The sequence below is a fragment of the Tiliqua scincoides genome, chromosome 10, assembly GCF_035046505.1.
Source record: "Tiliqua scincoides isolate rTilSci1 chromosome 10, rTilSci1.hap2, whole genome shotgun sequence".
Taxonomy (NCBI): domain Eukaryota; kingdom Metazoa; phylum Chordata; class Lepidosauria; order Squamata; family Scincidae; genus Tiliqua; species Tiliqua scincoides.
This window is the reverse complement of record NC_089830.1, coordinates 28,806,707-28,822,114: the sequence shown is the minus strand read 5'-3', so window position 1 is coordinate 28,822,114 and position 15,408 is coordinate 28,806,707. Positions and strand designations below refer to the sequence as shown.

General features: G+C 48.4%; 1 protein-coding gene across 1 annotated transcript; it reads right to left on the bottom strand.

The window, feature by feature from the left end:
* Nucleotides 1-250: 250 nt before the first annotated feature.
* LOC136661382 (acid phosphatase type 7-like) lies at nucleotides 251-7,796 on the bottom strand. Its single transcript, XM_066638597.1, has 12 exons — nucleotides 7,610-7,796; nucleotides 6,268-6,450; nucleotides 5,921-5,946; nucleotides 4,927-5,024; nucleotides 4,151-4,213; nucleotides 3,474-3,588; nucleotides 3,281-3,394; nucleotides 3,057-3,114; nucleotides 2,019-2,086; nucleotides 1,646-1,717; nucleotides 1,261-1,398; nucleotides 251-586 (listed from the first exon to the last, which is right to left on the bottom strand). The coding sequence occupies exons 1-12, from the start codon at nucleotides 7,794-7,796 to the stop codon at nucleotides 518-520; spliced, it is 1,191 nt and encodes a 396-aa protein (XP_066494694.1). The 3' UTR covers nucleotides 251-517.
* Between the last annotated feature and the right edge of the window lie 7,612 nt (nucleotides 7,797-15,408).

Sequence of the window (15,408 nt, the reverse complement as noted above, 5' to 3'; positions counted from 1 at the left end):
GATATGGGAACATTTGTTCCCTTACCAAGGGGCTTCATTGTGGATACACCTGGGCAGGAAAGTTGGATAGGATTGGGCCCTAAGTGAGTAGCTGCTTTTAAGCCTGCTTTGAAAGATGAAAATCTAGTGTTTCCCAGTCAGGTTTTGGAATACATGAAACGGGTCCAGCTGTTGGACAAGAGTGAGTTTTTTTTGTACCTGGCACAGGGTACCGTTTTATCAGAGAACTGGCTGTGCTTTGGCCCACTGGGAAGAAATAGCCCTTGGATAGTTGCCCCTTCCTCAGGAGACTGGAGGAGGAGGCTGGGCTGCAGCTGGTGAAGATGCCTGGCATATTCTCTGTCCTCTCCTAGAATAGGGGCTGAGCAGATGACCAAGCCCCCTGGCACTCAGGAGCAGGAGAAGCCTGTGGGATTTCTCCTTTGGAAGCGGTTAGAGTGAAAGCAAAAACCTTTCCCAGTTGTCTGGTCCAGGAAAGGGGCGAGGTTATTGCCAGGGCTCTCCTCCCAGCAGAGTGCTAGGGCTGCCACACTTTGGGACCCCGACGCTCCTTGATCAGCCAAATCCCATCCAGGACCTTCCCATTCTGAAAGGCAAACATAAAGAACTGGGGCTTACATCCATAATAATAATAATAATAATAATAATACAGGTATTTCTATACCGCCTTTCTTGGTCCTCAGATTTCTCCTTAGACTTTTTTCAAGGTGGTTTACATAGGCAAGCATCTTAAATCCCCATAGGGATTTTTACAATTTGAAAGAACGTTCTATCTTTCAAGGAACCACAACATACAGATGTTTCTTTCTTGAACTGGTTTCACATTCTGGCCTCCATCGTCCCAGGCTCAGAGCAGATGGAATAGCTTGGCTCAGCTTGTCAGCTGCTTCAAGGTAGCACGGTGCCGGTGGCCTCGAACTGGTGTTATGTTCAGGCAAATGGAGGCTCAACCCTCTAGACCAGATCTCCTGCCCATAATCCTCCCCTATGAACGCCGACGGTGGCTATGACAACTTTTACCAGGGAGGCCACAACAAAACAGAAGGGTGGAAGAAGGTCTGGGACTTATTTAAAATCATTTCTGAACTGTGTATCAAAAAATCACCATGAACCACCCAAGATGCTGCTTGGAGACGGGTTCTAAAGCATATGGCAGGATCTTTTCTTTGGCACAATACCTGACTGGATGCTTTGAGGAACATGCAGCCCAATCATATGCATGTTGACTGAAAAACAAGTTCTCCATGTTCCAGTGCCTACCTGGTCATCTGACACTTGTTCCAGCCAGATGTGAGTTTTATTGTGGATCTGCATGCGAGCATATCCATAATCCTCGAACCGCACAGCGCTCCATTTTCGCGGGTCAGGGACAAAGGGAGTCAGTCGTTCTTTACAACCCTGGGAGGAGGAGGGACAGGGTTCAAACACCAGTCAACTGCCACCATCATTGATAACCCATGGGCAGAATTTGCCAGTCCTTCCCTTCCCACTTTATTTCTTGAGTGAGGGCAAGACAGCCAGCCTTCTGGGCCCAGGCATGCAGACCCTGCCTTAGATTACTCAGTGGTGAGGGAAGGGAACTCTGCATTAGTATTTCACGTGTCCCAGAATGAGTCCTTCCTCCACAGCTTCTACAAAAACTCACAGCTGATCCAGTGATAATATGCACCGGGGCACGAGGGTTTGTATAGGGGGCTTTGGTACTGCCGTTGTAAACCTACATGGGGGAGGAGGAGAGACATGGTGTGTCATGATGAGCAGTAAACCACCAACAGCAAAATTCCTCCCTGACCGAGCTGCAGCTGCCACACACCTGCCCACTACCAGTTTTGCAGGGCCAGGAAGTCTCTTGCCCAGAGCTTGAGAGAGACTCCACAGGCCATGGCTACCTCCTCAACCGGCCCACCCTTCCCCCAGATCAAAAGGGTTACAGCTTTTAGGACAAACTGCGGAAATGTTTCAGGGATCTTTGGAAGCCCCACTCAAGACTTCAGAACAGGTACTCATTTCTTTCCCACCTTGTAGTTGTAGACTGGCCAGAGCCTCTCATAGGAGTGTTCATGGGCCCAGAGCTCCAGGTCAACCCCTGGAAGGACGAGAGATTGGAGAAGGAGAGTACAGTGAGGCTGGCGGGGGGTACCTCCAAGATCAAGGGGCTGAATCTGCCTTTGGCTTTCTCAGCTGCTGAACCCCTCCCCACAGCACCCAGAAAACTACTCACGCAACCCTGTCCCCAAAGGAGGTGGAATTCCACTACCCAGAGTAGCAGCACTCAGTCCCACAGCCCCCATTTTCTCTGGATGCGTCTTCAGTTGACTGCCACATCGACAGGCTTCTCCTCCAGGAATTCAGACCATCCTTATTCTTAAAGCAATGTAAGCTGGCAGCCACCAGTGTGTTAAGTGGAGGAGGACATTTCTTAGTCAGTCCTGATCCTTAAATGTCCAAATGGAACTGCCCAGGGATGGTGTGAGCTGGAACGCCCCCTGGTGTCATCTTGGGCTTGCTGCCTCTGTGCGCCAAAAACCTGAAATCCTTACGGACTGCTGTGAAACCCAGAGGCAGGGACTTCAGCACATTCACACTGTCCCTGCAAATGAAACTGGAAGTCCTGAACTTCTGGGTTTCACAGCCGGGCACGAGGAGCACAAGAAGGAGAGGAAGGGTCTGCTTAGGTGGGAAGCAAGTGTCAGTGGCAGGTTGGAGGGAGTTCATGATGGCAACAGACCTGGAGTGAGAGGCACCCCAAATCCGCCACCTCCTCAGACAGCTGCTGTTGCAACCCACATCAGGCGGCTGCAAGGATGAGCCAGCAGTGCCCTACTCTTGCTAGACTGAGACCCTCCCTCATTGGACCTGGGATGCTCTGCATGCAAAACATGTGCCCTGCCAGCAAGCCAGAACCCTTCCTAGGGGTTCACCAGCCTCATTCCTGGGGCTCCTATAGGCCAACTGTGTTTACTGTGCTTACTCCAGTATACATCCCCACCCTCTGATAAGCAGCAGAACTGGAATGTGGCAGAAGCCTGCCGGAACCACAGAGGCACGAGACGTACCATATCGGTAGAACAGGTCTTCTAAGCCATACCGGTGTGGGCAGAGCCCTTCACGTACCTGAGGAAAGAACAATCAGGGACAACTCATACCCAGCCCTCAAAAACTCAAAAATAAGTGATGCAAGACACGCAAACAGCTGCTCTGCCACCATTTGTGGGGCAGAGTCTTCAGCAGCCAACTTCTCTTGGCCCAGGGTGCACACAGAGCCCCGCCACCCACTCACCCGGCTTGCATAATTCGTGCAGTCATCCAGGTCATTGTTGGAGCAGTACATGGGGCGGTGGCCCATGGTGATGATCCAGGGGCGCTCCTTGCGCCTTTCAGGCCGGGTTGCCTCCTGCCACAAAGCCAAACGGAGTCAGTGACTGGGTGAGGTTGCCCCTTTGCCTCCCTAAACAACACGACTGGCTTGTCACCTGCAGGTCCCTCTCCAGCCACTGGAACTGCTTTGGGACCAGCTGCGGTCCGTATTCCAGGAAGAAGTACACCTCCGTGGAGAAGGCGATGATGTGCGCAGGGCCAATGTCCCAGCTGGAAGGAAAGACCATCAGTCAGTGGCAGTCCAGAGGACGGCGCAGGTTGTGCCCGTCTGGGGAGGCAACACATCCGGGCAAGAGCCCAGCAGTCCTCTGCTGGACCCTTGGAGCGGGCAACCTGCTTCAGAAGCACTGGCGGCTGGCTCTGTTCCAGGCTGGTGCCACCAGCTGCAAGACCCTGGACAACCTGGGCACAGAATGCTTGAAGGCCTCCTCCTCCTCCTCCATTGGAGGTCAGCTGGAAAAGCTCTCTTGTGCGCTCCACTTTCAACATGACACACAGTTTGGCCCACAGTGCCACTTGGGAGCACAGGGTGACTTGGGCATTGCCTGAGGGGCCTCCAAGGTTATGAACCTTTGCTATGGCTATTTTACAGAAGGACCTCTTTACATAAATGACCATCTAGAGAGGTCCAAACACAATTATTTTTGCATTCCAACTGTAAAGAGCACTTTGCAAATCAGCCACAGGCAGTTCAAAGGACCAAACAGAGAGTTTCCCCACAATATCCACTTGTGGCTCAGAAAGACTGCCACCTGCTGGAAAGGACACTCACCTGTACCACAGGCCCTCTGTGTCACCTGGCATGCTGAAGCGGGCTCGGTAGTTGGAGAAGTTACTGAAAGAGGGAGGGAAGGGGAAGGTTAGGCAGAGGAGGCCGTGGATGATGAAGGCCCACAAAAGAAAATATTTCTTTACTCAGCGTGTGGTCGGTCTGTGGAACTCCTTGCCACAGGATGTGGTGCTGGCGTCTAGCCTAGACGCCTTTAAAAGGGGATTGGACAAGTTTCTGGAGGAAAAATCCATTATGGGGTACAAGCCATGATGTGTATGCGCAACCTCCTGATTTTAGAAATGGGCTATGTCAGAATGCCAATGCAAGGGAGAGCACCAGGATGAGGTCTGGTGTGCTCCCTGGGGCATTTGGTGGGCCGCTGTGAGATACAGGAAGCTGGACTACATGGGCCTATGGCCTGCTCCAGTGGGGCTGTTCTTATGTTCTTAAACTACAATTCCCAGGAGGCCTTGCAGGTCTTGTTATCTGGTGTGCTCCCTGGGCATTTGGTGGGCCGCTGTGAGATACAGGAAGCTGGACTAGATGGGCCTGTGGCCTGATCCAGTGGGGCTGTTCTTATGCCCTTTTCAGGCTCTTCTCTTATCAGACATAGTGTGGATCTCAGTTCACATCTGAGACGGCCTTCCCCCAGACAAACATTTGAGCAAGGCACCCTGGAAGGAGGACCAAAGAGGGTGAGGGAAGTATCAGGAACAGGTACCAGAAACAAGGGCATCTCCGGCCTATTTCTCACAGGCTGGCACATCCCAACTCACTATTTCTCTTCATGATTTCCTGGGCACGTCATGTAAGGCAACAAGGCAGCCACGGGTTCAATGGCTCTCATGAAGGCGTCTCCAACTTGGGCATCATCCTACACGACAGAGAAGGGAGAGCCTGAGAAGAAGGGCTGTTTGAAAGCATGCAGGCATCTCAGAAGCCAAAGGGACTGGTGAACTGGGCCTTTGGTGAGGCTGGGCCTACCCCCAAGCCCTTCCCAGAGAAAGCAGCAAAGCTGATGCATCTCAAAAACTGCAGCAATGTGAGGCAGGCAGATGGAGAGAAAGAGGCGCATTTGTCTGGCTGCAGGTTTGCTAAAAGGTCCTCTTCCTTTGCGCTGCAAAGACAGAGATGGCAGCTGCCACTGAAGGTGTTGTGCTTGCAGGCACTGGAATGCAAGGCTTAGAAGGGCTCACACTGAAAACATGCCCTTAAGGACACAAGGAAACCTCTCCTGGTTTGGACTAAATCACCCTCTTGTTCGGAATTCACTTTATAAATAGTGGACCACTAGATGACTGCAGGGCGCTCAGAAGCAGGATGTGTAGGCTCAGAAGCAGGATGTGCAGACCTTCTCCTGCAGCTCCTCCCCAGCAACTGGTATTCAGAGCGGTACTGCCTCTGAACACAGGGGTTTCACTTCCCAATAACCACTGATAGACCTCCTCCTCCTCCTCCCCTTCCTCCATGAAATCTACTGCCCACAAGGCCGGCCCATCCATGAGACCAACTGAGGCAGTCTCCCAAGGCAGGATCTTCCCAGATCTCCACTGTGGGCCTCCTACTCCCTGGACTGGACAAAGGAAGGGGGAGGGAGCACCCTTCTAAGCTGGGGAGGCCAGAACTGCACGTGCAGAATTCTAGCATTTCTTGCACAGCCACATGCACACTGTCAGCCAGAGGCAAGAGGATGATACAGGTGCTTTCAGGCGGTGTTGTTAACAGCACATCACTCTGACCCCAAATGTAGGAGGCTGAAAACTCTCTTACCGAGTGCAGGTCGTAGGCAAAGTCCCCTGTCAGGAAAGAAAGGCTGAGAGTTAAAACAGGGCAAGTGCCCTTTTTGCAGGAGGAAGGAGGACTGGGGGCTGCAGCCTGCCACTGCCTGCTGCATTGTTGTACTTCACGGATGCCTTCACTGTAACCGAAAGACATTTAGTTGCAAGCTGCCTTGAGGGTTTTCAAGTCACAGGCCCAGTTGAAACCTTTTCAATAAATACAGACAGATCTGGTGCTTCCTCCAAATCATGAAGGATCCCAAAGGGAGAGCGGGCAGAGCTGGCTTGGCCTCCCCTGAGATCAAACCCCAGGTCCCAAGAGCCCAGCCCCAATCGTACCTACGTGCAGCAGCACATCGTACATGCCGTTTTCAGTGTCGTTGATCAGCCGAGGCAGGGACTGGGGGTTCACCAGGCCCATGTCCCCATAGATGACAAAGCGGGGGCTCCAGTCACTGCCATTCCGTAGAGTCTGGAAACTGAAGGTGTCACTCCAGCCCTGCTGGCTCCCACAGCGATAGGCTGCAAAGGAACAGACACCGGGGCGTGGGCCGAGCCCGGCTGCTGGATTCTTGCCCCCTCCAGGCCAACCTCCTGCCTCCCACCTGTGGCTGGCCAGGGGCCCCACAAGGCATGCCACAGGGTCACGTTAAACGTCTACTGGAACTCCAACATACCGGGGAGCGAGATAAAAGCAGGCCAGGAGGGCTTAAGAACAAGCCCTCCTAAAACCCAGCAGAGAGATTTCTCAAACCCTGGCTGTAAGTGCGGACATTCACAGAACATCCCAGTTCCCAGGCACGACCATCACACTGCTGAAAGCTGTCCTCCTCCACCTGTGCAGAACTCTGCTCTGCGATTAACTGTCCTGAACTGATTTTAAAGCTAAGAGCAGGCTGGAACTTTGGGCGCAAGAGATATGAGAAAGAACAGCCTTCAAAACAGCCACTGGCATACTGGTGGGGTAAAGTGAGGCACATGCCCCGGGGTACCATACCTGCAGTCGGCCCGCCCACCATCTACACCCCCTCCTATTTTTCAAAGTGAAAGTATTTCACGCCGCCCTGGGCCGTCCCTCCTTCCCCCTTTTTTGAAAGAGGAAGAGGGCGTGGCCCTCAGATTGGTGCGGTCACGCAGAATTGGCAGAAGTCGGTGCCGCACCAATCTGAGCACCACCTTCTTCTCCTTTAAAAAGGGGGGCAGGAGGAGTGGTTGGCGCAGCATCATGGCAATTGTCAGTGCAATTCCAGAATTATGGCTACGTCATGATGTCACAACACTGGAGGGGGGCAGACAGGACTGCCAGTGCCCCCTGAACGGCTGGGTGCCTTGCATGGCACACGTGCCTGCACTGCTGTGTGTGCACCCCAGAGACAAGAGCATCCTCCCCACACACACAGCCCTGCAGCAAGCCCTGCTGAGGGGACAGGGAGCCTGAACCCTGAGGGCTGACAGCCCCAGCAACCACCTGACAGGGAACACAGTAGATGGAAAGGTAAAACCGGCCCAAAGAGGAGCAGCCTTTCTCAAGGGGGAGGGTCAACAGAGGCTCTCTCTCTGACCAGAGTCCGGTCCTGCTGCCCTTTGAATGCTCTGCTGCCTGTCCGCAGGTCGCAAAGTGCCCAGGCTCTGAGGGTCTTTTGCAGCCTCACTCCAGAGTGCTGAGATTCCCACCCCTTACCGTAACGCTGTCCTGGCGAGAGGTCACGCAAGGTGACTCGGTGGATGAACATGCTGCGCCTCAGTACCCCGCCATCCACAAACTTCTTGGCCCTTCCTCTGGCCCACTGAGTCAGAGCCTTTCCCTTACTCAAGCCAAAATTCACAACAGACTCTGCAGGGTCAAAGGTCGTCCAGGTGACCGTCATGGAGGTGGCATCTCCTGCAGAAAGCATCAGCAGCCCGGTGAGAACACAGGAACATTCAGAGTTGCCCAATTCAGAATCCGACCATCAGGACATCCAGCCCCAGTGCCAGGACGTCTCAGCCAAGGTCGTGGCAGGCCAAATGCTGCCGCTTCTGACCTCGTGATGTGCCAGCCTCTGCTTCTCCCTCTCACACTGTTCTTGTGTGAATGAAATCTTGCCCTCACCCCACAAAGAGCCCCAGGCAGAGCCTACGGCCTTCACAAGCAAGTCTGGGAAGCAGCTTCTACAGGGGGTGCTTGGCCCAGGGACTCTCAGTGAGGTGATGCTTGAACAGGGGTGTGGAGTCCCAGCTGGGCAGTTGAATCTCTACACCCCACTAGCTGTCCAGGGCAGGATCATCTGAAGAGGCTGTGGAGGCCAGGGAGTCCAAACCCCTCTCCATTAACCTTTTCAATGTCCCCCTCCAGGCCAATTCTTACCCTTCCGTCCTACCGGTCTTGGCAGAACTGCACCCTTCAGGCTCCAACTTACCTGGATAAGAAAGGTGCACCTGCTGAGGTTGGGTGTCACCAAACCCTTCACATCGCAGCTGTGGGAGCCACAGAAAGAGGAGGCAAGTCGCTTTTGCCAGTCTGCTCATGGTCCTGGCCGAGATGCCCTCTCTCCCCTTGCTGCGGAAGTTCTTTGGAGACAAGCTGCAGGATTCACTGCTCTGTCCTGACCTCCTTCCAATCAGTATAATGAGGGAGAGGCGTGGGCCAGCCTGCCACACCTGTGACTGAGCTGGAAACTGCAGGGGATCCTTATCAATCCCTGACAATCTCAGGGCCTTCCAAGAACTTCCAACATTGCATCAGGCTGGAAAAATAAGGGCTCAACCCTAACCAACTTGCCAGCACTGGTACAGCAGTGCCAGTGGGACCTGTGCTGCATCCTGCAGTTGGGCGTCACTCACAGAGGCCATCTCAAAGTAAGGGAATGTTTGTTCCCTTACCTGGGAGCTGCATTGCCCTTACGCCAGTGCTGGAAAGGCAGTTAGGATTGCGCCCTGAATCTCCAAGATAGTTTTGGGCAGAATTGGCAACCCTCACCACACCTTCACGTCAGGTGTAAGATGATCGAACATACCTAATGCAGAAACATGTAGAGTCAGCCCCCTCATGGTACGCTGAATGAGTCATCATATGCAGAACAGAGACTCACACAGAAGCTCAACAGAGGGCTTGTGATCCTTATTCTTACAAACTCCAAACCCTTTGGGGTATTAAGGGGCCTCCAGATTTAATTCAGGGAAGAATCGCACACCTTGGCTGTGAGATTTGTGGAAACGTGGAACTGGGCTCAGGTTGCCAGGAAGTAGATGGGACATTCAGATAATGTTTGTTAGCACCTGGGAGGAACCCCATCTCCCAGCTTCCTGTTACTCACACCATCATCACCAAATGTTCCTTCTTTTGTTGACCCATCTCTTCTTTCTTTCTGTATCACAATGCTTATTGGAAACTCCTCAAGGCACGGAGTTTCTAAAGTCCTTTAACACCTTAGAACAGTGGTTCTCAAAATTTTTAGCACTGGAATGCACTTTTCAGAATGACAGTCTGTCAGGACCCACTGGAAGAGATGTCATTCACCTGGAAGTGATGTCATGGTCAGAAGTGACATCATGAAACAGGAAATTTTTTAACACCTCCATGTAACAAAATCAAATCAATTAATCAAATAAGCAAATTTAAAGTTTACAATAGGTATAAGTTTAAAAAATTATTTAAAATAAAGAAGAACCCTCCCAAGCAGCTGCTATTCTGTTTTTTAAAAATTCCCCAAGCATCCCAAAGGCTGCAATCCTATCCACATTTACCCAGGAGTAAGGCCCACTGACTATCATTGTTAAAAGCATATACATAGTAGCCTGTTAAAAGTACAGATCTGTTTCCTCAAATACAGTCACATACCACGGCAGCATCAAGTCTAAGATATTAAAAAAAAACAACACATTGAAATGAATGGGGACGAACCTGAAATTGGCCTGCAACCTACAGTTTGAGAAACACTGCCTTAGAGCAGTGTTTCCCAAACTGTAGGTCAGGACCCACAATAGGTTGCAAGTCAATTTCTGGTGAGTTGTAAAAAGTTTTTGACACATTATAAACAACTGTGCAAGCACTCTTGCCAAGTTTGCAGAAGAAAATGGTTAGCTGGAATGCTAACCTGTGGTATGAGGTAATCTTCATACCCCCAAATCAAAATGTCACATTTTCCAATTTGCTTTAATAGCAGGTGAGCTGCAGATCACAGGTGAACCCAGTTTCAGCCTTTGCCTGGCCTGTAAGTCCCTAAATGCACATCTTGCTGTTCAGAAAAGCCTTCTGGGTACCCTAGAATGACTGTAAAGGTTTGGGGGAACATTTCTAAGGGGAATCTAGCAAATGTCTACACACACACACACAATATGCAAGGTCTCCAGCAGCCTCAGGAGCACAGGACCCCAATTATTATTATTTAATAATGTTATTAATAAATAGAGCTCTTTTTTGTCTAGCGGGTCATGACAGATTGTTAACTTAAAAAGTGGGTCCCACTGCTACTAAGTTTGAGAAGCACTGCCTTAGAAGAACACAGGCAGCTGCCATCTAGCAAGTTGGTTTTGTCCACGGTCCAGCACTGTCTATTGAATCAGCTGCTCCATTAAGGTCAGTATCGACAACAACAACTGGCAACAGCTTTCTCAGGTTCTCAGGAATTTTTTTCTCTGTCCTACCTGGAGTGGCTATCAGTCAGTGTTGATATCACTGACCTCAATGGAGCAACTGAGTACAAGGAGTTCAGCTCAGAAGCTTCTGTATGCAAAGCAGGTGCTCCTTTGCTGAAAAACAGCCCTTCCCTGGAGACTGCTGTAGCAGAAATGCTTGTGGGTGGGGACCCACAATGGCCAGGCCTTTATTTCTGCCTGAGATGTTATGGTGCAGAGAGCAAAACAGGTGCAGCACCTAGTCCTTTCCCCCCTCCCCATATCTACTGGTCAGACTGGGGTATCTGGGAAATAGTAGTCTTCCCATGGCTCCCACCCCAAGACTAGAAAGCCTAGGCAGAAAGAGGCCAACCTAGGAAAACCTCTCTCTTAGGTTATCTAGGGGTCCTTAAGTCCGTAAGTAGCAGAACATAAGCAACTTGGGAGGCAGGGCAGCCTGCTTCATCCCTGGTGAAGTTGGACCAGGAATACATCAGGAGAGCATATAAGGAGCTTATTTAAAGGATGAGAAACAAAGCAATGGGGGGGGCTGCAAAGCATCAAAGTAAGACACACAGCAAAAAAAACAGATATGATGAAAAGGAGGAAGTGTTTGGTAGGCAAGGACACCACAGGCAAGCCGCAAATGAAACAGGTTCTATGGTGCAATTAACTGGATGCTGTCCCAGGAGTCTGGCACCTCACCCACACAATGGGGTTAGTCTCCTCTGCTGGGATAACACAATGGGATAACAATAGTCTCAGTCCCAGTTATCTGCACAACCAAAATGAGCAGAGAGGTGGAGTGCCTCCTTACTGGGAAAGCTACCACATTTGGGGCTCTTTAGCTTGGAAAAGGCAACCAAGAGAGGGGAAGATTGAGGCAGAAAATGATGCAGGGTAGGACGAGAGGGAGTGAAGCTTCTCAAAACACAAGGACCAGTTTCCCCACAAAGCTGATTGACGGGAGACCTGGGATGAACACCAAGATCCTGCTTCACACAGCACACGCTGCTCCGTCTGTGGAATGCAGTGCCACAAGATGTGGTGAAGGCCACATGCCCAGACGGCTTCAGAGGGAGATTAGAGGGCAGGTCTACTAGTCAAGGTAGCCATGCACCACCTCTGGGTTCAGTGACAAAGCTTCCCACATCCCACACGCAGAGAACGGTGCTGGTCGTTGTCTCCTGCTTGTGGGTTCCCCAGAGGCAGTGAGGAAGGGGCACCATGGGAAACAGGATGCAGGCCCCTTAGGTCTGTCCAGAGGTCTTTTCTTAGGTTCCTGTGTACACTTTCTCTTATCCAGAGATGTCCAGAACAGTGTGCAACAGAGTCAAAATGACACGTTTACTAGAGGAACAGCTTCAGTACATCTTGGTTTGGCAAACAGTGGCAGCACGCGCACGCGCGCACACACACACACACACACCGGGGCAGGAGTCCAAAGCTCAGGTCAGGTTCCCCCCAGGGCAAGAAACAGCAGCCCCTGTGGGTTTCTTGCAAGGACAGGTGGTGGGTGGGGAGGCAGGTGAGGCAGAGCCTCCCCTTCGAAAAGCACCGCTGCTGACATGGGTAAAAGGTGAGCCGTTATGGAGGCATTGCTGTAGATAATCCTTTGGAAAGGAGGAACAGACACCCCCCAAGTTTAGCCTCCAACTTATCTGAGGGTCATGGAATTTTCCATCATTTTTGGCTCAAAATCTGCCCTCAGCTTATCTGTGAGGTCGACTCCTAGGCAGGTATGTGCAGTGGTTATGGTCGGGGAAGAGGGCTCAGGCATTGTGCTGCAGGCTTCACAAGAAGATGAGGAATAACCCATCAAGAAGCCATTGTGCACAGTGGATTCTGGGAGGATATTCCAGTTGGGAAGGAGAGTAAGCAGAATGGGTTTCCACTTACTAATAAATTCCACACAGTAATTTTTCCATGTACACTTTATTCCCCAGAATCATGTACATATCCTTGAAAAAGAATGTTATGGAACAGAAAAGGGATGACATGATATTCACAACCTGAATATTCACAACCCGAATATATGTGAACCTGATATTCACAACCTGACTCAAACTGGATGTCCTTCAGGCAAGGACATCCTGTGTCACCTCTGGGTCCCCAGCACCTGCTGGCTTTGTCAAAAGTCATGCAGAAGGTGCCTGGTTTTGATACAAGATAATGGAAGCCATTTATGCTATGCTATAGAACAAATTATTAGTTTAAAACAAATCATTAGAACATAGTTTAAAAAGCCTAAGTGCTTAGCAGCTCACAAAACTTAAAATAAATCCTTTTTTGTCTCTGTCTGAAGCAGGGCTGAAACTGCTGAGGCAGACAGCTTTTGCTGAAAATTTTGCTGAAAATAGCAAAGGAAGCTTTTGGCAGCACACCAAGGTATCTAGATAACAGCTCAGAACAATACATACATTGAGGATGCTGGAAAGCATCCAAGCCATCTTAAGCTGGAAATTCCCTAACCAAATCATTATAGAGGTGCAAAAAGATTGCTTGCTTGCCAATAATTCTTCAATACTTAATAGTTATAGTCTCTAAAGTGTAACCAATATATATATTAGCTATTAGAGTAAAATTTAATTGCCTGATGTTGTTGAAAGTTTAATAAAAGCATAGAAATATACAGAATAGTAAAAAGCTATTAGAGTCTATTATTAGAAATGCTCAAGTCTCAAGGCTGAAATGTAACTCAGATGCAACCGAGGCAGAGGCAGATGTCTTGATAAAAGCATTCGCTAAGTCTGTATCTCTGTAAGACCTTGAGGACTCAAAGTCTTGCATTGATACTTTTAGAATGTGAACAAGGGAGTAGCATCTCAGAGAGACTTGGCAGCAGCATACCGGCAAAGCAAGAGGGAACATACACGCACTTGCAACATTTGATGGAGATGCCTTAGCAAGGACAACTTTTATCTGTTGGCAGGTGGAAATAGGATTTTCTAACAAACACCTGCAGAAACAGCTAGACAGAAGATAACAGAAACATCTATGAGAAAAGCCTCTGTCTGGGCTGCAGTGGAGCTGTAATTTGGTTGAAAAAGTAAATAAGAAAAGATTTCTCAGAAATCCTTTTCTTACAATAAGAGTTTAGCTGTCTTGTATTAAATATATTAAAGTATACCACTATACATCCAAAGGTAACAGATCACATATAGGATCACAACATGGAATAGAGGCAAGTCAGAGGGCTCAGCTTAAACAAAGGTTGGCAGAGTGCCCCAAAGAATGTAAAGAGATAAACAGGTGGCTCTTGCCAAGGCCATCCTAGTTAAGGATGCCAAGAAATAAGTACAAGAACATGCCAAAAAGGCCAGTTCTGAATAAAATTGAGGTTACAGTGCTCTCTACTGGTACTTGAAAACAAAGTTTTCTATATGTTTAAATGTATGGTCTTGCCTTATTTGAAACCTGTAACTTGAAGCTAACCAATCAAATGTCTGTAAGGCTATCTCTGGCCAATCCAAAGTAAGCCCCATCCATGATGTCAAACTCCAGCCAATGAAAACTCCTCAAACAAAGGAACCAAAATGAAATATAAGGGACAAGTTCAGATTGGAAAATTGCTCTCACTGCCTTGGACTGGAGTCCCTTTGATAGAAGCTAGTGAAAGCCACAAGTCACTATGTCATGTATGTATGTGTAGCCAGTTTATGCTGAAACTAATCATTTATGCAAATGCTTGTTAACATTTCAAATGTTAAAAGCCTGAGTGTTTAAGCATTTCACAAACAAGACTTACGAGCAGGCAATAAATCAGAAAGGACAAGCCTGCTAGAGAAGTACCTCTGAAGCCACCCTTTGTAAAAGGGAGTGAAAAAGCTGCAATTTCATCTCAGCTCAATTAATTGAACAAATGGAAACTAAAACACAGAACCATGAAATTATGGCAAGAAAAGGCTTTTTAGACACTAAGAGCATCACAGAAACGCCAATAGTTCCTTAATGCTTTAATAATTATAAAGATTGTTTTTGTAAAGAGTAACTGATGCTAGAATGGTAGTTTAAAGTGAATTTCTAATAGTTTGATTATAGAAATACACATAAATAATTATTAAAAGATACTCAAGCCTTGTAGTTCAAAATTGCAGCTCTAAGCAAAAGCAATTAAATGCTCCCAACCATAAATTAGGAAAGTCTAACAAGGAAGAATGTGGTACAGATACAAGTTACAAGTTACAGATAAGAACTCTGTATATTTCTGTAAAGTCCAGTTTGTTAATTTAATTGGAATACAACTCATAGGGAGATTTGGAAATAATGAAAAGTCAAAGGATGCACCTGCAACAATATTTCAGGGAGACAGTTTGGCAACATGAATCAAAAGATACAGAAGGACTAGAGAGTGCCAGGAAACAGAATAATTAGGACAAACATCTCTTGGCACCAAGAAGCGTAAAAGAAAGTCTGAGCTAAGCAGCCATTAATCTTGTCTAACAAGAGAGATAACAGAAAACCTGCGTCATTAATTGGGAAGAGTTATAGCAGACAACTAAGTTCATACACCGGTCAAAGACCTCTAATGAGAAATACAGACACTTGCAAATCAAATGGACAGAAACAAGGTAATAAATTGTCTATGAAAGTTCCCCTAATTAAGCTAAACACCAAGAAAACCTGTGTTTGAACTCTAGGCTGACACAAAAAGAAAAGAGATTTGTTTTAAGCAAAGAAATAGTTCTAAAAGAGAATTCATTGTACAATGAAAGTTAATTTTCCAGTATTATATGTTAAACATATATGTTAAGGTACACATTTATAAGATTATAAATGTGAAAACTGAGTTAAAAATAAACAAATAGCTCTTGTTAAAGTAAGAATCAGTTTTAAATAATAAATGAGTAAACAGTGCCACCTAGTGGGTTTTTAAAATATGTA